General features: G+C 41.7%; 1 protein-coding gene across 6 annotated transcripts in view; it reads left to right on the top strand.

Annotated features, from left to right (window-relative positions):
• The window catches only part of ephb2b (eph receptor B2b), a 152,298-nt gene that overhangs the window by 59,505 nt on the left and 65,101 nt on the right, over positions 1 to 27,692 (top strand). For all 6 annotated transcript variants that reach the window (XM_039797737.1, XM_039797733.1, XM_039797735.1 and 3 more), the window contains exons 2-3: positions 12,497 to 12,576; positions 22,997 to 23,681. In XM_039797737.1, coding sequence (XP_039653671.1) covers positions 12,505 to 12,576; positions 22,997 to 23,681 — 757 coding nt within the window. In that variant the 5' untranslated portion in view covers positions 12,497 to 12,504. The remainder of the gene's footprint in view (positions 1 to 12,496; positions 12,577 to 22,996; positions 23,682 to 27,692) is intronic.

A 27,692-nucleotide genomic window follows, 5' to 3' on the forward strand; every position in this document is an offset into this window, starting at 1 on the left:
ATGTTGTTGTGGGCCATGCAGAACTATATAGGCTAAAAGAAGTGGAAACGGCAATCTTAGACATTTCCATATTGATAACGTTCTTGGTCAAGTAGACAGCCGTCTGGACATTGCTGGGTGCTGTAGAGTATTGTTTAGTTTGTTTTTATCTGAACGCTTCTCCATTAGACTCCCAACTTGTGCAGTACATTGGTTCACTGATTAGTTGGGACATAGTTGGCTTCATAAATGTGTCTGTGAAGGCCGACTTTTACTGTTGGTGTTGCACGTTTCAACGTATACTTTCATTCACAAGTCACTGTTACCAGACCTGTGATAAAAAAACAATCCCTGTGTATTTGGGGTATACTGTGGAGTATGTCTCCAGTTATAAAATCTTAGATTTTTCTTGGAAAACAACAAAAACACACCAACAAATATGTGTGATAGCATTACATGTATTTCCTAGTGAGAGGTCTCAGACTCAAAATAAATGTGTATATGTCAAGCTCAGCCTGTTCTCATGAACCATTACGTTCAAAAAGCTACGAAAGATAAGCGCTGTCCTTCGTAAGCATTCCACGTTTTTTTTCTTTCTGTATTCACTATGTTTATCGGTGTTTTAAGCCCTCAACGTCTCCTGGCAGGGCTGCATGGAAGGCACTAGGATTAGGAAATGGTTAGGGTTAGGGTTAATCCAAACCACGATCTTTTTCCTAATCTTTAACTAGTCGTTTTTGGTGCCTAATCTTAACTTTCGTCGTGGCGAAACGCTCCTATTTTGTGGACTAAATTTAAGCGTAATATCCGTCGAAACTAACTGCTGCTGTTACGACCGAGCTGTGACAGAGGTCCGTAGCCAGCGTTGCAAAGCTCTGTAGCGGCTTAAACAACTAGCAACTGACGCTCATCGCTTGACCATCCGTCGGTCTCCTAATTTTGGTGTGCATACATTTTTGTACGATATGATACGGACCCGTTCGTGAGAAAGCGTTGTCAAGCTCTGTCAAAAACGCAGGCTACACACAGCCTTGTCCTATACGTTAACAATAGGCCTTGTTAGGTAGGGATTCACTGTCTGTCTGGAACACTGATGGACATATTGCTCATTGATGGGTTTTTAGTCTCTGACCAGTGAGCTGCATTGCTTGCAGGTCAACAGTTCAACCTTATCACCAAACTTTAAATGACAAGAACCCAGGGCCTCTGCAAAGGAATTTACTGCAGGTTTTAAAGGATCTTGCAGGGGATGAAAGGCTCTTTAAAAGGATGGAGAATAGGTCATAAACTAGATTTGTTTGTCAGACTTTAATGACTTGACTTGGCACACATCATGGAGGAGGATGTAGTTCGACAAGATATCAAATGGAGGGTAAATCCTTTTATCAGCCAAACAAGGACAGGCCGTCGCAATAAAACGAGGTATATCTTTCACACTCCTCCACAGCGCTGTGGAGGAAGGTCTGGCGAGTTCGTAAATCATTGATGGGAGATGGGAGAAAAACGTGCTCTGGTTTATTGGCATTTCTTTAAACCAATCACTATCATGGGCGGCACTAAGCGCCGGACGGAGCCACGGTGCCTCTGCAAAATAGCCTCAGGAAGGAACTTGTTTTGGTGGAACGTGTGTACGTTCAAAAGTTGTTTTAGTCGTGCAACGGAAAACTCCGATTGGAGATAGTCTAGCTAGCTGTCTGGATTTACCCTGCAGAGATCTGAGGAGCAGTTAACCATAGTCCTCAGAAATCCATTTAGAATGGCAACACAAAGAAAGAGGAAGGTAACGGACATCCGGCCAAAAAGAGTGAAATCCAGCGGAATTTCCTTCGGCAACAGAGCAATCCCAGAAGTGGAACGTGGTGGATGTAGACTACACAATTGACACTAATGCGTGAACACGCCCTTAAACCTATACACTTCCTTTTCAAACATAAGTCGAAATGCTACCTATCAGTCTCCACTTTGCTCATCTCCAAAAAAAATGTTCTTGCATCACATTTTTCATCTGTTGTCACTAGGGCTGGATGTCATTTAAAAATGATGATACTAGTACCAGTACCAGTACCCTTACAGTGATACAGATACTAATGGATTACTTCATTTTAAATAATCCTTTTGCATTTTAAAAATGTAGTTTTATCAGACGCCACAGGCGTGGAGCATTTTGGTGGCATATTTCGGTCAATACCTTTTTTTTTTTTTTTTTTTAATATCGAGTAGCAATACCCAGCTCTAGCTGTCACCTATTGTACCTCCTCAACTAACCTAACAATTTGCCAGAGCTGCCAATCAAAATTACCGGCATGGAGATAACTGCTCCCGTGACTACCACAGACATCCTCTCACGTAGGACAAATTAGGAAGGGGAAATGGGCCTCTCTGCTCGCACAGTTCTCGTTGAGTGTATTTTGTACATCTTGTCTTTTGGGCTAATACAAGCGTATCATGGTCGTAGTGCTCCTACAGGGCCTGTAGCTCTGTTATTACCTGCACAGCCTAATCAAGGGCCAGGGAGAGTGTGAGAAAGCGACTAGGAAAGAAAAAGAATGAAAAGAGAGAGAGAGAGAGAGAGAGAGAGAGAGAGAGAGAGAGAGAGAGAGAGAGAGAGAGCAAAAATAAATTCTTCATGAGAAACCGGGGCCCACAAATCCGTGAAATAAAGGATTCCTTCACGTTCTTGCATGAGCTGTGTACATTTTTTAATCATCCTCTTTTAACTAATGGCTTGTAGGCAAGGCGTGGGAGGCCTGCGATGATTACTTTCAGAGTCAATTAGTAATGCTATTTGAAAAGCTGTCACTTTGATGAAAAGTGATCTGTGCATCCTTGTCTAACTTTGCTGCAGGTATTTCCACTGCACATCACAGTGCTCATGCAGCACTTACAATGATTGGATGGATGAATGTCACTCATACGCATGCTCGCTTCAGCTGCTGCTTATAAAAATGTGGGACCCACTTTTATAGAATTTTCCATTGCAGAATTTAAAATGTACTGATCTGTTAAACAGGTCTCGGTGGGTTGTCGGGAATTGGGGAAATATGGAAAGTGTACTAATAAATCCTCTAGCATGTGTTATTGGCCAGGTTTCTTTCATACAGCTTATGATTGGCCAGGTGACTGTTCCCGCTCGCAATTTATTGCTTACGTTGATGTGTCACTGCTATGAAATATGGTGTCACTCAGAACTAACTACATTTGAATGGTGAAACTACACTAATGATACACCTACAGGTGCTGCTAATGGAAAAAACACGTATTGACAGTGACAATCCCATTTAATGGTGGGTTGTTGGAAAAAAAAATGTCCTGCTAGCTTGTGGACTAAATTTTAATTTTTTACGGAGCTGTTACTTTGTTTTAGTAGAGCCCTCTTATCACAAGAAAGTGATCTCTAGTCTTTTGTCTCAACATTTTTAGGATTTATGATAATACAACCCCAAATATATTAAATTATATTGTAGGACACAGCCCCCCTTTCAACACCTGTTTTTGGATAAATACTTTTTGAAGATACAAAATACTTTCAGACTAGTTCTGTTGGGAAAGTTTACTATATTTTACATGGGGTTAAAGAAACTAGCTAACATATTAATATTAAGGCTACAACTAACCCACAATGCAACACTCTCTGTAGGAGCCGGTGTCTACATTCAAAAAGAATATCTGCTCTTGTGAATACATACATTTCTAGTCCTTGAATATACTGTAATGCATGTTTTCAAACATAATATTCACAAAAAAACATTGTCTTATATTTGGGCCAATGCACGTGGGGCATAAAATATAGATTATTTTCCATGTTATTTGACTTGCTCCCCTTAAGTAGGAGGTAAAAAAATGACATGTACATGTTATTATTAATGATCTTTTCAACTTTGAAAAACAGGTCAGAACAAAGACAATATATGGTGGGGGTGACTGGGTAGCTCACCTGGTAGAGCGCATTCATCCGTATACAGAGGCTTAGTCCTCGAAGCAGCGGTCGAGGGTTCGATTCCGACCTGCGCTCCTTTGCTGTATGTCATTCCCCCTCTCTCTCCCCTTTCATGTTTAAAGCTGTTCTATCTAATAAAGGCCTACAAATGCCAAAAGAAAAATCTTTAAAAATAAATAAATACAATATATGGTGGAAGATGCAGCAACCGATCTGGAGGTGTCTGGCTATTCAACGTTTTGCACGTGCCACACTGTATTTCATCATCACAAAAATAAAAGACATCCCTGAGATATGTACTTAAAGGCAGTAAGAGTCCAATCGGGCAACCTGACAGTTTCTCAGTCACACGTCGAGTATTAGTTTTTGCTTTCTTACATTTGTTTTTGGCTGTTGCCCCCTTGCCCTTGTTGACAAGTTAAGTTACACTGACTGATAACAGCGCTCGGCTGTATAGGGATTACTGTCGTACATCCTGCTGGAGGCCCCTGGGAACGCCACGCTGTATCATTCTGTCAGCAGTCGGCCAGTGCTCTACTTTCCGTGCGTTAGTGTTTGTGTGTGTGGTACCATATTTCACACTGCACCGTCCTCCGCCAAAATCAACTAGCCAGCTTCCTCCCTCATCTTTCTTTGCCTTGGAAAGCACACCACTCTGCAGCCCTGGTGTGTGTGTGTGTGTGTGGGTGTGGGTGGCTGAGCCCAACCTCATCATCGCTCCCCGAAATACCCAGCTCCGAACCTGCCTGTTTTAGTAGGGCTGCACGATATGAGGAAAATATCTAATTGCAATTATTTTGACTGATATTGCGATATGATTCACAATCATGGAGGTAAATGATGATTTTTGAATCATCATTCTCATTTTCATTGAAAAGTATTGCAAAGAAAACTCCCGCACACTGCCTAACTTGTAAAAAATAGGCAAGCTTTTGCCCAAAGATGGTCTAGTACCGAAACGTGGCATATTATTAAACGTTGCGGGACGCACCTGTCTCACGTTCTAGATGTGCAAAGTATTTTTCTGTAATGAAAAGTAAAATTAAAAATAAATATAAAATGTATATGATTCTAGTGTGATTTTTTTTTTTTTTTTTTTTTTATAAAAAAAAAAAAAAAAAAAAAAAATTTTTTTTTTTTTTTTTGAAGGAATTTTTTTTTGGGGGGGGAAGAAGTTTAACAAATACCTAAACAAAATTAGGTATTGCACTAGTCCATATTGCGATTTTGATTAAAATTGCAATTAATTGTGCAGCCCTACTTTTCAGGGCCCAACGTTAATATCCACACCACATAAGTCTCCCTGACAGAGCGATGTCTCACTAATGTCACACCAGCGCTGCATGCCAGCCTGCCTTTGACTCTTTTAAAAAAAGCTTCTGGCCGCTTATGGCCAGTGCCACATGGTCCACATAAAAGCCCCTGTTCCTTTTGTAAAAGTGGGATTAAGAATTCATTTAACACACAGGGATATGCTGTTATGTGACAGTGGTGGGAGCTCCACTGTACCTTAATGGGCCCAGCTTGTGCTGACAGATAAGTTGAGCTGAGTTTCTCTGGACCGGGGGCTCCATTCACTTCTTCCCTCTCAATGAAACAGACTGTTATTCTTTCCAACAGGCCATACAGTAGCCCTGTCCATCATTAAAGCTATGAATCATGTCTCTGGACTTGCACCGGCCCCCCTCAGGGGTATATCATTGCCTTGCCCCTTAATCTGGGCAGATTTCCTTGCCGCTTTGACTATATAGGGTTCTGTTTTTAGCACAACGAACAGCTTGCTCATGTTACTCTGCAATTGCACTGCGGACCGCAATCTTCCCACATTTGCGGTCAAACACTATGGTTTCAGGTGTTTAGTGAAATGCAAGTAAATGCACATGCGCCCTTCAGGGGCGGTTAAACTGAATTTGACCCAGCATGGCTTTTATGGGGAGAATGTTTAGTTGCTTTTTTAGCCCTGTTAGCTGACATTATCACAGCCATGGAAAGCACCATATGTGGTTTATGTCAATGTTAAATGAAACGTTTGGGTATTTGTTCCGTAGAGAGCAGAGGCTACAGTTCCGCTGGCAAGAAAGATATAAAAAAAATAAATAAAAAAGAAGTCATGCCAAGTTGCTTCACGCTGTTTTGGAGGTCAACTGCTTCTTCAAAACACCCTCATTAAACTGTAGGTCCTAAATATAGGTTAGTTTGTCAGAACAATGGTGTTATTCCCTTTGATTCTGGTTTGAACTGCCATGTCAAAGTCATTTATATGCAGGGGTTTTTCCTCAATAGTGATGCAATGAAAAGCAGTTTGTCAAATCGGATTCTTCATCCTGAAAAAAAAAGAGAGCAGAGGAGAAATATCTCAAGTTATTTAACAATCATACATCGAAGCAGGTACTTGTAAAACAAGATGCGTATTTGTTTGGAAAGCTGCACTTGTTGCATCCCCTGCCTGGGCAAAAGGTGTTTTCAAGTTGGAAGGTGTAGTTTAGTCGAGGGTTTAGTCATGGCAGTAGAGAAAGTTGTCATCCATCACTGCAGATATCTTCTTATCTTGTCTTCTTTTTCTTAATTCTTATTTGCTCTAAGTAATTGGCCACCCGTCTGCCCGTACCCTGATTTCAATACCCTTGGACAAAGCAAGAAAGGTCAGTCACCATTGTAAACCAACTGCAAATTAGGGCTGCACGATTTGGAGAAAAAGTCATATGGCGATGCAATTTACAATACTGCAGATGCGATAATGCATAATGAGTCTACTTGATTTATCAAGAAAAATTCACAAAATGCTAACATTTTGAAATATACAAAGTTAAGAATAAGAAGATGTGCAAAAAAAAATGTGCAATAAATAATTTTTTTTTAAATAACTTAATATTTTACAAAACTAAATAACATAAAAAAGTCTTATTAAAATGATTGGTCTGGCAAGGAGGAAAAAAGAGAGATTGGAGATTAGAGTAGCGGCTGTGTGGGGGGGGAGAACAGCGACAGGAAAAAGAGATAGCAAAGAGCATGTACAGTGACTTAACAGTGAACAATACAACAACAAGCATCTGTTGTTAATACTGTCGGTAAAGTGAAGGGTGGTACAACGTGGAGACTGCAGTGCACGCGCAGACTACAGCTTCTCTCGCACAGCACACCTTTTTCGTTGACCATTTTTTTGAGGTTGCGTCATCGCAGAGAGTGACGCTGCGATTAGATTAATCGTGTAGCCCTACTGCAAATGTTGAGAAACAGGCTGGCAGGCAAAATAAGTAATATAATCACGAGCAAACATTGCCTTGTGCAGAGAAAGGGAGTGGATGAATACATTTGAAAACACAGTGAGTGATCTGAAATGTAGCATACCCAGCATGCTAAGTAGAGATGCTCTCTCAATCGCCTGTGTCGCTTTCATTTCTTAATTCAGCAACACAATGGCTTGTGGGATAACTTTCAGCCTGAAGTCTTTGTATTTGTCTGCGTGAAACGTTTGTTTTCTCACTGGCTGCGGTTGTTTGAGCTGCAATGTCTTTCCTGTAAACGGCTCTCTCCTCTGTATGGCTCATTGTGATTGATGTTGCTTTCTTTAGAAAAGGCGAGATGCAGCACTGACCCCTCTTAAAGAAGGAGTGTTGTTGTAGCACACACCCCGCCTGTCACTTCAGACAGCCTCTCACTGAAAAGCTCTCTCTCAGATCAGCACTAAACTCTCTCCTTAGTCTCAGGAAGTGTTGGAGGAAGCACTCTCTACCTAGCAGGCTTTTCATAAACTCCTAGGACTCATTGCATATTCATAGCCCCTTCCACAGGCCAGGGTATCAAGTTTAAAGAAAGGAAGAAAAAAAAAAAAAGCTTTAATTATTCACTGGAATATTGTCATATTGTAATTTTAGAAAATACATTAAGGTTTGCACGTGCATGTTTCATATTTAAACAGAGTTCTCTGTTGGTGTAGACGGTGAAGTACTGCTGCTGCCTTTGACCGAGTGCACGAAGGCCATTTTCCCATGAGCTCAAACAGTTGAAACACTTTTACGCCCCGTTCCCCATTGCCACACAAATAATGCAGAGACACTTAGCTGCTGAAAGTGGGGGATTGAGAGGCTGCAATTTGTCATCAGATCTTAGAGCACTGTTTGCTTCCTCCTGAACATCACACACTTGTGCATATCCATTCCACTACAAACAGGTTTCGCATAGCACCAGACATCACACTTTATATTAAGCGTGAGCAAACTGCAAGACTTTTTGAAATAAATCATGGAGAAAAGTAAAACTCATCAGTTTTCCTGGGATGCTACAAAACGCTAGATTTTGTTATACAACTATTGTCCTGAAAGAAGACACTAATCCATCCAACCTTGTTACTGCACCATAGCTGTAACAAGGTTGCCTTTCTTTGAGCACAGCTCATAAAAAAATACTTAAAAAGTGAAAAAAAGAAAATGCAATTAAGTTGCTGATTATGCACCTCTAAGCAGGGTGCAAAATTAACTTTTTTGTCCACCAGCCAAATGGCTAGTGAATGTTCAAATTTTAGCAGTCATGCAATAGATTTTCCATTGTTTTTTGTACCCTGCCTCTAAGTAAGTAAAAGTGATAAGATCTTTGTTGTTTCTTGCAATATTTATCAGTATTTAGAATATTAACATTATTCTTTTTTTTAGTAAACAATGAAAATAATGATTCCCAAAGCATATGTTTTTATAACGTTATCAAGACTCATAGTTGCCTGTTTGTAAGTTCTCCAAACCCCAAAACTATTAAGGCCTACAGGCAAAGTGCTTCATCCATTGCTCACACAAATAAGTCCACCTTCAAAAGCTCGGGAAGCTGCAAAAGCTGGTCTCGGAAAATAAAATAATCTTAGGCAGAAGGAGGAGAAAATAAGCAAAAATGTAAAGCCTTATTTAGTCTATAGTAATGGTTTAAAATGCCACCTGGTTTTAACCTCACAGGGTCTTGCTTAGGGTGGAAACAATAGGCAATACAGGTGACTACATCAACTTAAGGGGCATCGTCTATCGTACACACAGTGCAGTCTACTGAACTTCTGATCTTGACCAACCCACAGACACCGTAGATGTTGCCAGTGGGACAGTGTGTCTGCACATTTAAACTTGTGTCTCAGATCACGTCGCCACCAGTCCCAAATTCAAACGCAGGTCCCCACAAGGAAAACCCCCCCCGAAAAACAAGGGATTCCTGCAGTCGTATTCAGGCGAGAAGCTCTGCCCCCTGTCCTCCTGCTGATTAATAGCCGACGTGTCTTGCTGAGCAGCCATGCTCCGCCACGGCTGGGGGTGAACGAGGCGCTGGCTGACAGTGGTGAGATATGTGCTGCTCTGCTCCATGGGGGGTAATGAATCGGTGTGGCTGCCAGGACTGAAGTGTAGACAGCAGGAGGAAGAAAAGTGATCAGTCTTTCATGGTGATGTACTGCTTGTCCAGCCTGTGGGCCACTGATAGAAGGAGAGAGCCAGCGTTTCCCCGTAGTTTGTGGAAGACTTAGATGCACGGGTTTGAGGTCCTCCCTCGAGAAAATGTTACATTTTTTTCCATAAGAAATCATCATTTTGAACCCTTATTATTACCATATGAAGTTGGAAAAGCTAGAGCAGATAATAAATAAACAACACCCAAAAAGCTTAAAGACAAAACTTTCTAATGAAGTCCACTGGGGTCTAACTAGAAGCATTCGATCTAAGGAAAGTAATTTAGTTAGTTTCCAAGCTTTCCACTTTGATTTTTACATTCATTCAGCTTAGGTGGTATGACCCAGAACAGCTTGGGTGCTGCACCTTACCCCTATTTTCCACCAGGCACGCCTGCGCCGCGGCCCACGCGCCATACCACACCGGGAGCGTCTCAGAAGCAGAGCGTCTTGCAGCCCGACTCGCAGATTTTATTGTCTCTACTAAGTACTTTACAGAACAATCACGTGTTTATCAGCTAGATCTACCTTCCACTCCAAACACTCCTGCAGTTAAACTCCACGCCTTCTCTTTTCTGGCGTTGTCCTGTTATGTTTATCCACCTCCAAGATGAATCTCTTGTCATCCATGGTGTTGCAGAGGAGACTAATACTGGGGGGGGTGGGTTTTGGTAAATTGAATAGATGCTCTCGATGTCCACTTCCTGCCCGGCTGTTTGAACGCCCCGTGGCTCGCGTTAAAATAGCCCTGCTGCGTATCTTTAGCAGAGCGGAGAGCCGCTTCCCGCGCGCTTCTGGGATGCTCCGCGGCTGGTGGGATATGAAGCCTTGACTTTTTTTTTTTTTTTATATTTGTTTTGGGCATTTCAGCCTTTTAATGGAAAGGTCAGCTAAATATGCAAGGGGAGAGAGAGGGGGAAGACATGCAGGAAATCGTCAAGGTCGGACTCGAACGCTGCACCTTTCTGCGTCGAGGCATACGCCCCTGAGAGCATAAGAGAGCGGGGAAGGGAGAGAGTGGTGGACAGGAAGAGAAAGCAGGTGGACACAGAGGGAATGAGCTGCTACAGCAGAAAAAGAGAAGGAGAAGGATGGGTGTCACCCAGTCTGTGTTAACGTTCCTGGGGAACTCGCTCCCTGTTCGCCCACGACACTCCTTAAACCACCACAGAGGGGGTTCATTATTCTCACTTTACTCCTCCACTAATTATCCTTATCATTATGGGGGATAATTACTATTTCACTGCCTAACACCCATGTAGGCTGCTTGGCTCTGAGTCACACAGAAGGTTATCAATAGCTGCTCAATTGCAGTCTCGTCTGCCTAATTATACGATTTGGGCTTTGTGATAACTGAAAAGGATGTGGAATCTAGTAATATGCTTTGTGAGTACCGGGGAGATGCGGAGATCAGCACAAGGCCCTGAAATAAACCAATGCGTGTGGAGCCTGTTAATTAAATGCTGTGGCTTTGGTTGGAATATAAATCGGAGGAAATCCAGGGTTATGAAACAACTGGAAGTCTCTAAAATATCCTGCAATCTGGTACAGAGCTGCGTACGCAGGGAGCGTTAAACAAAATCCTTTGGGATGAAACTACAGTTCTATAGTTCTATATCTTTGATTTCCTTCACGTCACGTTTCCAGGGGCCCTGTCCCACACTATTAGCACCAACTCAATCAGTTCATACCACAATATTAACGAAGAGCCCACAACCGCGTGCAATTGTTCACCAGAACCTGTCTTACAGTCGCTGGCTGCTGTGACTTATGCTAAGCTTAGTAGCCATGTTTGTCGAGGGGGATTCTAAATCCCTCTGTGGCATTTTGGAGTTGCAGCTGACGCCTCGAACCTGATGAACGCTCTCTCCATCTGCTGCGGCTCAAACACACTGGAGCACGGGACTAACACAGGCCTAATCAGCGAGGGGAAATTCATTAGACCTGCCCTCTGGTACGCGCAGAGAAGAGAGAGAGAGAGAGAGAGGCAGAGCTAAGACGAAGTCAGGAATGGAAATGAGGGCATGGGTACAGAGGGTAAGAAGAAGGTGGCGGTATGAATGGTTCAGTAAGCGTATGACAGACATTTGGGTCAGACTGGAGGAACGGGTGCCACAGAGGACCTCATGACAGACAGGAGGCACATTTCTCTTTGACCCCAATTACCAGAGGTGTTTTTCTCCACCAGCTAATCCGTGGCGTATAGGGTGGCCCCTCCTCTGGGGACATTTGCTTTTCCAGCCTGTAGTTTTCCCTACAAGTCCTATGGATGACTGCATAGTTCTGCTGACCAGGACGTGACTGACCTGCTAAGAAACTGCTAGCAGTCTCTACCTTAACACACATATTGTATCAATGTGGGTCTTTGTAGTAGCCTAGCGCATAATGATCATTTCTTGTCATTGATTACTCTGGATTTTGTTTTTATTTTTTTTTCATTGTTTTGGCTATGAAATTGTCCATTGAAACTTCAAAATAGCTGTTTTTGTCTGACTAATGGTACACAATTTAAAATGTTTATTTTATAATGATAGGCCTATAAGACAGAAAATTCTCTCATTGGAGAAGCTTGAACCAACATTTTTGCTTAACAAACAATTTAAAAGTTTAAAACAAATTAAAATTGTTGTTGATTTTCTGCTGATTGACTAGTTTAATAATCGACTAATCATTTCAACACTCCTCTCTTCTTCACTATAATAATAATAATAATAATACTACTACTACTACTACTACTACTAATAATAATAATAATAATAATAATAATAAGCTATAATATAATAATGCACAACATTCTAAAATCATAATCAATCAAAAGAAACCCTTTTGAAAACTGTTAACAACCCCTTTTATAATATTCAGAAATATGTAGCTCTTCTGCTTATCTTCAAAATGTTTGCTAAGAAAAACAAATGAAATATGTCTTTTTGTTTATTTGTTTAAATACACTTTTAATTTGAGTTCTGAAATGTTTGTCAGAAGATCACCTTAGGCTCTGGGAATGTTCAATGAACATTACAGTTGCCTGCCATTTCATAGAGCAAACTTATTTTCTGCCTCTCAAAATATTTGTATTCCTCAAGTGGTTTCCATTGAACCGCAGCGACGTTTTCATGTTGCCGTGAGATTATCTGACCGCCGTCTCTCCTTCCTTCTTTCCACAGAGACACTTATGGACTCCACTACAGCCACAGCGGAGCTGGGCTGGACGGTCTACCCCGTGTCAGGGTCGAGTGACAATAGCGTAAGTGACGTGCTCTGCTTTCACAATGATCTGCTTCTGGTAACGAAGATTTATTAAATTATTACTTAAGTCATAATATAATTGTGTGTCACTTCAGGACATTTTCATTGGGACAAAGACGAGGTGTGTGTGTGTGTGTGTGTGATGGCCCTCTCTTTTGTAAGATGTAAGAGTGCTGCTAATGTGTGAATTTGCTCAGTTCCCCATGCTAACTTTTTTTTTTTTTTTCCCCTGTTGGTAGCCAGTGTTTTGGTTTCTCACTCTAAGGTTAAAGATCAATTAATGAGCCGGTCCCCAGAGAGTGAGACAAATCATTTCCCCTCCAAAAAGTTGTGTGTGTGTGTGGGGGGGGAATAAATCCAACGGCAAAGTTAGATGGGTTCTTTTAGAACTTTAAACTCTACATGAGTAGATGTTTGAAGAATAAAACATCTTTGTGTATATTAACCATTCTTCCACAAAAACTACATTTTTACCCCTACATTTGAATATTCACAAGCCCCATTTTCTTCCATTCTTTGTTCCATAAATGAGCTATACTTTCTGGTTCACTACAGACGCAGTAAGAATGAACAATCATAAACTTGAAGCTGTATATGTGTGTTGATGTGCCAGGCTAGAAGCTACAGTACGTGTTATATGGACCCTGTTGCTGTTTGATGCGCAGTATTTCCACATGGTTTGCCAGGGCAATGGTTCCTCCTAGCCACATGCAAGCCAGGCCCACTTAAAGTCAGCCAAAACCAGAGTCTCAGCCTCCTTCACTTCTTTCCCCACCACAAGATTTAGACTTCTTAGAGCGAGTCCAAAAGAGAGAAAAAATGTTGTCGACTTATTTGCTGGTGCATTTCAAAAACCCACTGCCGATTTTATTCAATTATTTATGCTTCTGTGGTTGGTATTAAAGGTGGCTTGAATTATACTTTATCATGGTGTGTCTTTTTACCCTAAAAAAAAAAAAAAGCCAGAAATTGCAGCATATATACTGTAGAGATGGCCTTCAACAGTGCTGTGATACAACTTCAAAGTTGTTCAGCAATCATTTGGAATATCTTCATCTCTCCCAACCTGAGGGCACGTTGTCTTCTCCCTGCTAATTCCTACAGTCAATACCAAAGCAACAACAAAAAAAAAAAAAAAAGACGCCGACTTTCCTTTTCTCTGGCCAGCTCTGGATCCAATTTACACAGAGAGAGCTTACGCACACATACCGACTCCAAAGACAGTTTGCATCACGCCTTTCATCTTTGCGTAATGTTAGATTTAGCAAAACATTCACTCAAACCATAGGTCATAATCAGATTTAATACCAAGTGGAAACTTCAGACTAAAAAGTTGAAAACATGTATGTGGAAATCCAGAAAAGGTCACTTGCAAACTATTAAAGTTTAAAATCCCCACTCAGTCAAAATGAGTCAAATGTAGGTCTAACCATCAAACTAAAGACCTCTTCAAGAATCCTCTTTGTTCCATGTGGTGTACCGCCTGATTCTGTGGTAGTTGTTTTCTCTTCAAATCAAATATCTTCACATTTAGTTTGACTGAGAGGCTTATCTATGAGGACTTTCGTTATTTTCTGCTTTGACTATCGATAATTCCATGCTCCTTTCGGAAAATCTCCATAGTTATGATATATATCCCTCTCTTGGAGTGCAATGAAATGCAAACAAGTCCCTAAGCCCCTGGATTTAATCAGGTATAGGTTTGGTCTTATCAGCGTGGGCGCTGAAGTTTTATGATGATATGGCTGAGCTTGTCCATTGGAAAGTGACGAGTGAGAGCGATGGAGATAGCTTGTCCCTCATGGCCCGGGGCAACAGGTGTGGAAACGGAGCTCGCTCTCCCTCTCAGTATAACAGCAAGAGGTGCTTTACAGAAGCTATTGTCTTACACACATATATGCATGGCTTCATGGGCTTAGCCGGTGGATCAGTAACATCCAGCAGAGCGCCGCACCAGCAGTTGGCTTTCACTACTCTGTATGGCTTCATGAAATATATCCTAACTTGACACGTGATATGTTGAGACACAATAGAAATGCAATCAAGTAACAGTGTGATATTACGTCAGAAATGCTAAGGCAGTGAGTGTTATTCCACTCTTTTGTTTTACAGCATATTTGAATATCAAAATATTATTTTAAGAAAATCTCTTCCAACCCAGCTGTTAAATCAACTTCCTACAGCATTTTTTGTTTTAGAAGTGATTTGCGTAAAACAATATTACAGTTTGGCTTCTGTAAATCAAGTTTTATAACCCTCTCTGCGTACAGCAAGGCAGTTCTACCTTTTAATTATGTAAAATGACAGCCAGACTTATGTTGTCCCTGAGCCAGACAAGCAAGACATCTTTATTATTCTTGATAGCAATGGTCGACAACACTGACAACCAAATTTAAAATGTAAGCAAACCAGTATATTATCCCGTGGCAGTTTAGGAAGTTTACAGACTATGTTTTGAGGTTCTGGTAATAAAACGCACGTATCACATGCCTCACTCCACCCACACAGGGAAACCGGTGCAGTCAGTGTAGTTGAACTATCACGTAGACATGTGTCTCTGTACGCCTTTGTGAAGACTTAACCCCATGTGCCCACGTACAGTACACATAGGCCTTGTTCAGACCATATCCAGATTGTATCCAGATTGATTTGATTTTTAAGTCTGGACAGCAAAAAAAAAAAAACACACAAATGCAGTATTTGCAAATCAGATCCAAACCACATTTGGAGGTGGTTTGAAATGTGATTCCAATCGGATTTCTACAGATGCGTCTCAGTACGGATGCTCTGGCCACTCAAATCAGATTTCAAAGAGCCTTTTGCGTCAGTCATGTGTAGGGTTAAGAATTGTGCCCATATTTATACAGATAATAAAATATAAACAGAGAGGCTCTGTAGTCCGAGCCAGCGCCTTTATTTATTATCCGTGGCAGTACAGCTTTACTCTTTTCAGGTTTTACCTTTCACAATAAAAGTCCAACTTAAATTCACTCCCAGCATTTCGCCAAAGAGGAAACTCAACAAAATGCTTAACGTTACTGCGCAACGCGACGACCACGACGACGACGTAAAATCCAGAGTGACGGAAGTGCTGAGCAGATGCTGCTGCTAGCAGAGCACTATGGAGAACAACAGCTCTGAGGGGCAGAATGCATGGATGCATTATATTAACTGGATGCCGGATCCCAAAATGTCACCTATTCAGTTCATTGGAGTTGCTCTCCCCGGCGAAAAATCCTTTTTGGGCCGCCGGGGGATATTTGGTTGCAATATCAGAAGTGGCTACACTCACGCCTACGTCGTTACCACAGCAATCTATTCAGATAGGGACACACAAATCAGATCTGAGCATGTGCAAATAACAGTGGGAACAGTCTGTCTCAAAGATCCAATTTGCATGCGATCTGAACGTAGCCTTAGTACACAATAAGGATGTAACAATGTGAATATGTATGGATATCTGCCGCTGTTTCACAAGTTTGCTTTTTGGTTTTACGTATATTGACCAGCAGAATACATTGAAAAAGTTGTTTAAGAGGAAACATCTACTATCTGACTGACATGGAGCTAATGTATAGCGGTGTAGCAGAACGGGGTTAAGTGGTCAATGTTTTCATTTCAAGTGGAGCTGAGGGACGTGTGAACATCAGGTCAGACCTCCTGACCTGCTCACTCGTCCACTGTAGGACTGAAAACAGCGGCCATTTAGAAATAGACTTCAGGCCGCAGAGAGCACACAGAGCAACTGTGGAGGGAAAACTGAGGCCTTCTGCATCTGCGGAGAACATAATAAGGTGGTGTGTGTGTGGGGTTTAGGTTATCATTATGGATGTGTCATAATGTGCTGTACCAGGATATATCTAGTGTCACTTGGGGACACAACACACACAGGGCAGTTTTGCAGGAAGGCAAAATGTTGCAGAATATTTTGAAAAAAATCTGTTCTTTGTGATTTATCGAAGACACTGCATATTGTATTTGAATTCCTTTGGAATAAGATTGAGGTTGTTTACACATAATTGTGGGCATGTGTGGCAGACCGACATGGTATACAGAACTTTTTTTTAACAAAGGCTTTTTTTTTAGTAATTTGTTGAACATATTTCATTGTATTGGACTCGCTGGGATTGAAAGTGACCACTAATTTGTGACTGTGATTCCAAATTAAAGTCTGTGAAATTATATTTGAGCAATTATGCAAAGAAACATGCAAACATAATCCACATGTAAGTGGAATGGGGGTAAAATATGGAATTGTTCTTCTAGTTTCACATGTTGTGCATTAGTAGTGGACAGTGGTAATTGGAGCTGACTGCAGCATACAGTTCTACTTAAGTCTGTGTGTGTGTGTGTGTGTGTGTGTGTGTGTGTGTGTGTGTGTGTGTGTGTGTGTGTGTGTGTGTGTGTGTGTGTGTGTGTGTGTGTGTGTGTGTGTGTGTGTGGAGAGAGTCTCTCCTCTCTATGAAGCCCAGTCTCCTGCAGGATTTGGCTCCCATGGCCTCTCTCGTAGTAATTGAATGCAGAGAGTGGGTGTCATTTGTCCCCTGTCCCTCTAGGGAAGGCACTCTTGCTCTGACAGATTTCCCACAACTGCAAATGGGGGCGACTGTGCCCCGGGAGTTTTTTGCTGGGCCTCTCTCCCTGCTTTTGCGTGAATAATTCATTTACTTCTGTCATTGATAGAGCGGTGATATGTCATGTGGCTGTGGATCGTGAAGCTAGTTCAGGTTAATTCAAACACTGTAATGACAGGACCTGATAAATACACAGCTCATGTTATGTCAAAACAATGAAATCTTGGAGTGTTCACACCGCTACTTGACTGATGTGTCACTCTGTTTTCTGACCAGTTGTAGGGAGTAGTAGCGTCCCACTCTAGTTGTCTTGAGCAGCTATAGCTTTAACTATAAGACTTGGTTTTTAATGCAAGTTGTGTTTTATCAAGTCAAGTCCACTTTGTTGTCAATGCTGCGATATACGACATACAGAGGAAACGAAAATGTGTTTCTCTCCGACCCACGGTGCAATAAGGATATAAAGATAAGCAATATATACAGTACAATAAATGCATTAACCCAAGCGAATGCATGCAGTCCTTTGTATCGGGGTTAAGTCTTTCTTTAGTCTTCTAATACAGTCATTTAAACAGATTTGAAAGACTGTGACGAACATCAACAACTCTTCCACTTGCGCTTGCCAAACACATCTATTTATCAAAAACTTTGACTGGTTGTTGAAGAGCAGTGTTCTTAAAGAGTGTAGTTGTGGTCAGCGTTTTGCAGCCAACAAACTTGTTGACCGCCTGCTCGTTGGCTAAGTTTTCCTGGTTTGTGCAGATGTACAGGAAATTGAGAATTCTGACAACTTGATTGTGTTGCAGTATGATGCGCAGTAAGAGCATAGTAGTCCCAACAGAGCAATATAACGGATGACATATCAAAAGCCAAACGCATACTGTATCTGTTTGCGGAGTCTTGGCTGCTGATGCTCGCCTGGCCATCCTTGGAAGTGGATATCCTTCGACATGAGGCCGATGTTTTTAATGAGGATTTTGCATTGTTTTCATTTAGGATTAAGAGTTGGAAGTTGTTGATTTTATCTTTTGAGTCACTGTGGCTGTTGCTTTTCCCTTTAAGGCTATAACTGTCATTTAGATCTAGGCTATACACAAATGTATGTCTTGTGTGTTCTTGAGCACCGGACCCTTCTGTGCTCACTTACTGTGAACCAATTTGGATTAAAATGTCGGTTTGAGATGTAAATGTAAAATAGGAAAGTGCACAGTAGCTCCTGCATAATGTGTTCTTACAGACGTGTTTGTTAATTAGTTGCTACAAAGAGGTCCACGGAGGACTACATTTATTCCATACTCATCTGATGAATGAGGCAAAAAGCTGTCTTTGGTAAATAGTCTCAGCTGTAGAGGTAACTCCAGTCTATAATTCAGGCTTGACAGTGCGTTCCGCTTGGCTTTAGAGATAAAGCAGAGACCTACTGTCATGGAGACGTATGGATTGCAGGTCAGCTGAACTTTTCTCTCTCTCTCCTGGAGTGGCAGAGGAGATATTGATTCTGAACCTCATTCGCAGTGAGCGTCACTGAACTGTGGCACCTCATACAGTATAGCTCCAGAGGAAGAGAGGAGCAGCTGACTTATAGTAGTCGCTACTAGCCCAGCCATAGTCTAACCACCACAATCTATATTCACTTTAGACAGGTTTTCTGTGCAGGGCAATGGTCTCTGTGTTGCTGCTCTAGCATAATTTAAGTTACAGCCACACCAGTTAGTGGACCCAAGGCTGGTGCGCGAAAGTAGTTTCATTATCAAAGAGTATCAAAACATTTGAATTTGCAATACGATAAAGGTTCAGGAATTTGTTTTGGGAAGAGTACAAGGGCAGCTGCACATTACTGCTTGATCTAAATCTAACATGCTTTATCTAAACATAAGGTGTCCAGTCTAATCAGATGATTCAGACTACGTTGCACAGCATTCTGCTTTTAGAGAGATATTTTGCTGATTTAAATCCAGCTCTGTGTCATGGCAGTTTGGGCAGATGAACGGTGTGTGGCTTCCCTCCGTGGCCGCAGCGCACAGAGCTCCCAGCTGAGCGGCGCGGTGGAGGTCTGTTGAGGTCCGCCAGATGACGCCAAGCGCGTCACGGAGGTTCGCCGAGATCCAGCGGCTGTCCCGAGCTCCGTGCACTGGCGCCACGGAAAGAAAGCCAAACACCGTTCAACTAAACACACTGCCCACACAAAGATGACACAGAGCTGATTTAAAATTGGCAAAGTATCTGATTTTTTTTTTATTTTATTTTTTACTTGTTGGAATAATCGCCTAGGTCAAGTAAATGGAACAACTGACTTTGTGATATCATGTCACGTTTTGCTAATATAACAGAATTTCTAAGGATCCGATGACCGTTCATTCAAAATGGCTTGTATACTTGCAGCACCAAATATTAAATGCAATTGTGTTCCTGGTGTTTGTTTAAGTCTCCTTGAAATGATGGAGAGGTAACACCTTACAAGGTTAAACCAAACACTGAAAATCATTTGCCAACACTATTCAACCCAGGATTTTTGGACCCCAATGAGAACAATTTAAACATTAAACAGTGTCTTTTTGTTTGGAGCCAGTCGCACGCTTTTTCACACCAATGATTTTTTTATTGTAGGAGTATGTTTCTGTTTCTCAGAGGGAGGACGCGCATCTAGTGTACCATGAAAACCACATTGGTTGTTATTTACCTTGAAGTTTTACAGTCTTATGTCTAATAACTTTGAAAAATTCTTCACAAATGCAAATTAGCTCTTGATAATATGTGGTATGCCTTTGGTTATTAAGAAAGCCTTTGATCATTTAGGCTTTAAACATCTATTTATTATATGTTATAGTGAGACACTATTAAATGCCACCAGCCCCGTGGCTGTTGATTTCCATACTCAGAGAACAAGAAACACAACATTCTGCCAAATGTAACAGGATCTCGAGAGTTTTTCTTTCTAGCGTCATCTGAGGGCAGCTCATCCCCTCTAACTAATCCATCTTGACATCCACCACCAGGGTTACCTCCACCTTCTATACTTAAAACACATGACCACCCTTTTACAGCACTCTCAATATAAGAACCAGGGGAAAGAGCTGTGAAAATGAAGACGTTTCTTCTAATTTCACACTCTGCGCTTGATCGTTAGGCTCTTATTATGCCCCATTTGCTTCTCTCCACTGGCTGTGATGAAAGCGGGGCAAAGAGGCCATGACAGGACAAAAAGGGGCCCTCCATCAAAACACATTTTGTTTGGGGTCTCTTTTAGCTTGGATCAACCCGTCCCCCCACATCACTGCCAACACTTTCCCCTGCAGTTTCCCCCGTCTGCATCCCTCATTAGCAGCAACCCCCACCTGTCTCCACATTCATTTTTATTAAACTGCGATTGTCCAACGCTCTGTGCTCAGTAGAAGCGGACTGCCCGCTCTTGTTTAATTGGCCCACAGCCCCCACCTCCGCCACTGCTCCTCAACAAGTGGGAAGGTCAATAGCTGCTCGTGACCTGGGATGATGATGTCTGCCAGTGCGGGCCAAAAGACAGATTTATCCTTAAAACACACCACCAAGAACCTGTAGCTTGTACAGTCATTTATTTGTATGTTTTTAAAGCTATAAGCAATAACTCTTACCACACTGCATCACCTTGGTGTGATGCAACAGTAGAATTTGACTTGCATCTACGTGTTTATGTACAATTAAATTCCAACTATAACAACATCATTGTTGAAATATATTTTTGCAAAATTCTATTTTCTCATAGGCACCTTTTGGGGGGGGAAAAAGGCCCTGTTTTGTTAAGTAAGATATAGATTAAAAAAAAGTTTTACTTTTTGTTAAGTCTCCTCTCATTATTATTATTATTTTTGGCTGTACATCAATCTTTTCTGTTTGGGTTGGCTCTTGTGGTGGTTTGGGTTTTAGTTTGGGTCAAGCCAAGCATCACACTCGCAGTGATTAATTAGGACATGGGAATTAAAAACTAAAGCTGTTCTAATTACTCAAAGTGTTTGATAGAACGCCGGTTTGTAACAAGAGTGGTGACTTTCTTCTTCCAACCCGTCAAAATCTGTCAAAATCCTCACTAAGTGGGCACTAATTTGAGGAATTATATCAGCTGTGAAGTGAAGAGTGAAGGGGGGAGGTAGAGTTGTAGGAGCAGCAGAGGGTGCAGCTGATGCAAAGTGGCTCTTGGGGGTTGAGAACGGGATTTTTCGACGAGGTCAAGGTCCTGACCTGCTCCGTGGTTAGAGCGCATGGTGTTTAAAGCTGGTTTGATCCATGGCCAAGGGGCAGGAACACCACAGGCTGCATCTGGAGTCTGTACAGTCAGAGCGAGTACTCAAATTGGTGTGCAATATGTGGAATTTGAAGTTGAATAGGATACTCCGAAAATCTGGAGTTAAATTTGCGCATTGATTGTTCTTTATACGATTACCTGTGTAATATGATTTAGTCAGTTTAGCGTGACTTTGATTGTGGAAAATTCATGTCATGTTTCCTCAGTGCTTCACTGTAGTGAAAGGAGCGTTCACTAGAATGTCAATAACCCATTGCAGTTTGTGCTATGAATGTGTCCTATTAAGACACAATAAAAGGACACACCATCACATCAACCAGAGACCTCTCTGCTCTGTTCAAGTGACTTATTGTCACGTCTCCAGCTTCTCTTAAAGCATTACAAGATGTGAATAGTTTCCTCAGTGCGAGGACGTGAAAGGAGAGGGTAACATCAAAGCTTTCTGCCTCTACAAAGCAAGGTTTATATGTTTTTAACGTCCCAAAATGCAAAACCTAAATGAAAACTCGGTGTAGCGGTTATTTGTATTTTGATTGATTGAGATCAGAAAAAAAGGCGGTAACACTTTACTTTAAGTTTTCTACATAAGAGTGACATGACACTGTCATGAATACATGACACGCACATGACACTGTCATGACACATGAACCCTAACCCTAAACCTAACCATAACGTGTCATGACAAAACCGACAAAAACGTTTATGACTTGTTTATAATGTTTTACGACACGTTCATGACAGTGTCATGTCACTCTTATGTAGAAAACTTAAAGTAAAGTGTAACCAAAAAGGCAAACTGATGGATGCTGTAAGCCAAGTAGGGTCTTAAGTGACAACTTCATAATGCCAACCTACCTTTTGTTGGTTTTACCTGTCAGAGTAAGTCAAATTACAGTTCATATACCCAGACAAATATCCTAAAATTGGAACTCATTCTGTATTCACAAAGCAGTTGTTCTCACACTGTTGATTAAAAAAAAAAATTCCTCCTTGGATTTCTGAAAGTCATTTAACACATAATCCCCAAACAGTGAACCGTATTCTCAGTCTCATTAAAATAAGTCAATCCTTGGATTATTATTTATTGTGATTTACTTACTTGACTGAATAAACTTGAGTAAGGGTCAGAGTAACCCATAACCTTGTTAATATTCCAGTATTAATGGGATGACATGCTGGAAAGGCTGGTACTCATTTGTTACTTTAGGCCTGTCTAATGTATCCATGTAAACTGGTTTATTGGAGGTATTTTGTTTCTTTGCACCATGTAATCAATTTAATCAAAACATTGCTTAAGCTTATTACTCCCAGTAATCAAAGTATTATAAAGGATGCATGAAAACTTTCTTGTTATTGCTGCAAAACCATTATCAGCGGGGGCTTTATGACAGTTGATATTAATAAAAGAAACATGCAGACCATTTACTGCTTTACAGCTGAATTGCACTTAATTGAATGAATCGGGTTAACTATGTGCCTCAATTACCAATTTTGTTAGACTTCTTTTCAGAGTAGTCACATGTAAAACTGTTAACTTACTGTTTATGTCTGTCCTTGGCCAACAGTGGGAGGAGGTGAGCGGTTATGATGAAAACATGAACACCATCCGGACGTACCAGGTCTGCAACGTTTTCGACAACAATCAGAACAACTGGGTACGGACAAAGTACATCCGGCGCCGTGGCGCTCAGCGAATCCACGTGGAGATGAAGTTCTCGGTGAGGGACTGCAGTAGCATTCCCAACGTGCCGGGCTCCTGTAAAGAGACGTTTAACCTCTATTACTATGAATCCGATGCCGACACAGCCACCAGAACCTCACCAGCTTGGATGGAGAACCCCTGGATCAAAGTTGACACCATCGCAGCGGACGAGAGCTTCTCCCAGGTGGACCTAGGGGGCAGAGTGATGAAGATCAACACTGAGGTTCGAAGCTTCGGCCCAGTGTCACGGAATGGCTTCTACCTGGCCTTCCAGGACTACGGCGGCTGTATGTCGCTCATCGCCGTACGCGTCTTTTACCGAAAGTGCCCCCGTATCATCACTAACGGGGCGTTGTTCCAGGAGACGCTCTCGGGAGCAGAGAGCACCTCCCTGGTGGCTGCAAGAGGTGTTTGCATCCCCAACGCAGAGGAGGTGGATGTGCCCATTAAGTTGTACTGCAATGGAGACGGTGAATGGATGGTACCCATCGGACGCTGTATGTGCAAGGCTGGGAACGAGGCTGTGGAGAATGGGACCGTTTGTCGAGGTATGTTTTGCTCTTATTAAATCTGCTAAGCCTTACGAATCGGTCAACTCTGCCATCATAACAGAGTAATCCAAACACTGAAGGGCACAATCTATACAGTGTTTATTCTTCCCTGTAAGCTGTTCCAGGGATCTATCCACTCCCATGTTATTGATGGTATAAGCTATATAGTGATCTACAGTATGGTCATGTATTTAAAAAAAACAAAAAAAAAAAAAACTAATGGAAGGTATACTGTGCATGATTATGTGCATAGATTATTTAACTGAAGCCATCATATTTCAATAGAAATGATCACCCCCCCCCCTCCTCTCTGTTTATTTTCCAACACAAATACACTGCTGAATATGGCAATTCACATGATAAATCTTGCTATCTGTAGATATATTGCTGCCTTTTGAAGTTGTGACTGCAGAACAAAAAGGGATGGGAGTTGCTCATCAATGGCCACAAATCACGATGGAACATTTTTTTATTTATTTATTTATTGCTTGCTTTATTACTTACCTTCGTGTGCACATATACAGTGCAATTAAACCCTGTCTATTTCATAAAGATTATAGTAGTTGTATCTATATGTAAGGAAGTGAATTAAATGCACTTTCAGAGTGTAATTTTCGTAACACATGGCATGTTTGGGGTCTTCTCCCACATTTTAATGTTTTTTGATTTTTTTTTAGAATAGAAATAAAATATGTATGTTTCAGCCTACAGAGAAGCACCTCAGTGCACAGAACTAATGCTGAACAGAAAATCAAAGAAAGTAAGCAATTTTGAATCTGTAAAATTTCTGCGCTGATCTTTTGTTGGTAGAATGCCTCCTCTCATCCATGAGGACAAAATGGATATTTTTCAGAATTGCCTGCATTTTCCTATTAATTGGAATCCCTCACAGGCAAAAAAATCGATTTGGCTATTCAAAACATCAATGTACCCAACATTTACCTGCGCCATACCCGCTCCGCAGTCTGGCAGGTGGTATTTGCTCAACGTGCTTAGGGATCTTGATCACTTGAAACAGCATGACAGCGCGTAGCCTGCAGTCTGGAGCCGTGCTGCTCCAGCCCAGCACAACAACCTCTCTTATGTGCGCCTGTAATTACGACACATCCCCCCCCCCCCCAGTGTCTGTGTGCTGGGAGGGGAAACGTGATGGGTGTTGACTCCCAAACACTGTCAGGCCCCGTTCAATGACTACTAATGAGGACAGGCACCAGCTCCTCCTTAAGGACTACAGGCCAATAAGAGGAACGGGATGACAACCACTCTCTCCTGCTGTAGCAAGCTGCTCTGAATCCACATCCCCACATTATAACACAAATCGGCTTGTTTTTTTTTGACCTACGTGTAATTCACTGCATGTGGTGGATTGGAACATCTCAGGGGTGTCCTCAGTTATGGTGGGGTTTTTTTTTTGTGCTAAACGGGATTATACAATTAAATGCTGTCAGCTCAACGGGGAAAGCGTGATTGTTTCATATCCTGCACAGCTGGGCATGAGACTTTTTGAAACAATGTAGGATTCCACCTTCCATTTCTGACCACCCTCCTGTTTATTCCTCCTTACCTGCTGGTCCACCAGAAGAGACGCTTCACTGACGGCATGCTCCCTTCTTCATCACCCCCACTACAGTAGTGACAATTATAGATCTGAGCACTGCAGGGGCTTGTAGACAAACTGTAGTCACCCTGACAGAAGCACATATAGGTGTACACAGACCAATTTTGAGCATTCACTTTGTCACTTCCCTGACTGGATATTAAAGCTTTATGAAATGAATGCATTATCTGAGAGTGCAGCTGTGGAACGCCACGCACGGAGATGGATTTTATGGCTCCATACAATAGTTATGAGCCCCAGTGCAAACAGCGGGAAAGTGTGTATTTTACCAAGAAGGAAAATAAAACCATTACAGTTAAAAAGGATATTATTCCACGGTTACTCCATTGTTCAGAAGGCTGCCACCACTTGGTCTTCTCTCTAGTTATCTTCCTAAACACTGAAAGCTGATAGCAGCGCTTGAAACTGTGGTCAGTCACCGCCTTTCAACTGCCAGAAGTTGGATAATGAATTGATCTAGGAAAGATGGGCCTTTTGCCTGCCAATATTACGGGGTAATGAATTGATTTGTGAGAGGTGCCCTTGGAGGGTTTGTAAGATATCCCCTTTCATAGCCGGATTATGGAGCCACAGAGACAGCATGAAGCAGCCAAGATGAAAGACACTATTTGTACTGTAATATTAAGGACGCAACCAATGCTTTGTTCCAACATCTCCGCAACTAAACGTGTAATTATGCATGTAACAATTAAATCCTTGGCAGGGATCCCTGCAAATAATTACGCTGTCATGAAATCTGTCAAAATATTGACAGTAGAAGGGCGCGCTTACATCAAATTGCTGAGGCCCTTTTTCCCGGCGATTGTCTTACAAGTGAGCATTAAGTTTCCTCTCTAAGAAGTGCTGTGAGTGAAGGAACCACACCAGGGCTTTTTAGCAGAGACAGCCCTGAAAAGAGAGATGGTGCACCGCAGAGACACATGAGGACCTGTTTGCCCTTGCTGTTCACTCCAGAATAAAAAGCATTCTCTTCAGTGGGGCACCATGAGAACCATGTTCATGGCTGGAATTGCAAACTCCCTTAACAATACCCATGTGTTTCCCCCCCACTGTAATCTAATCATCTAACCCCATGCCATTGTGAGTTCAAGGGTCTCGACTGTGGGAGTGTGGCTCGTGTTATAGAGCAGTGAAGATTCAGATGGAGACAATTTGTCACAGCGATACGTTCACAGCTTGATTCATCTTTTTGTTGTGTCTTTGTTAATGACTGTATTTGGTGTGGGAAAAGAGAGGCAGCGCAGATCATGTGGACTTGTGTGGCCCAGATTTGTTGGAAGAATAGTCAACACATAACATCAGACAGCATGACAACAACTGTTACATATTCTGCACGCTTTTCCACTTAGGTGCAGTGGAAATAATGATCTTGACTGCCAAACCAACTTGGTTGCCTGACAAAGAGAGAGAGGAAATTTTAGTGATTCTAAAGTGTATAGGAGTGAGAGACATTTAAAAATATCACCTATACATAAGTTCTGTATTTTGCATACAGTATTTTACTGTTGATATACACCTTTTTAGAAACGATTCCAGTCCATAATGTGAAATTATTCAGTTATCACATGAATGATAAGCACTTTCAGGTCACAGTGTGCATAATTTGGAAAAACACTAGGGCCTCTTTTATAGGGCTGCACGATATGACGAAAATATGGATATGCGATAGCGTTGCTGAATATCGCAAAAAAAGATATTACTTGCGATAAATAAACAGATATAAAAGTGTACTCAATTCTGCCTTCCTGCTCTTTCAGTATTTGGCTAAAATACAAATTGCTTGTTGAATTTAAAACAAATAAAAGGATACCATTTCCATCATTATTTCATTGAACAAATTGAACATTGAATTGAACATAAAAGGTACCACTAAAAAAAAGTGACATTTGACAGCTGTCAGTTACAGTTACATTTTAAAGTGTAGTTTTCTTCTGATATTCTCTTTCAATGAACACAATAAATCTCTGAGTGTCACTGCGATATGTCGCAGCCTTTTGCGATATGTGTATTGCGCAAGTTGATATCGCGATGGCGGTAAAAAACGTTATATTGTGCAGTCCTATTCTTCTATTGTCAGTCTCTCGGTGAGGTCTGCGTCAGTGGCGGGCAATAGCTGCTTGCAAGCGAGGCTTCTGCAGTTGCACCCAGAGCAATTAGATTAAGGAGGAAAAGCTTCAGTAATTCTTCAGCCAAACGTGGTTGCAGATAAAGAGAGTTAGGGGGATTGAGTGCAAAGGTAGGTGCCGGGCAGACATGATTGGATAGACATGATTGCATGGAAAAGAGGAGGGGAGGAGGCGAAGGCAGGAAATGAGTCCCCCCTAACCCACCGTCAGAATCCCAATTATTGCAGTCTCTTCGTCTGGAGAGGGTTTAAGGGTGGAAATCAG

Source organism: Perca fluviatilis, chromosome 4 (assembly GCF_010015445.1).
Source record: "Perca fluviatilis chromosome 4, GENO_Pfluv_1.0, whole genome shotgun sequence".
NCBI lineage: Eukaryota > Metazoa > Chordata > Actinopteri > Perciformes > Percidae > Perca > Perca fluviatilis.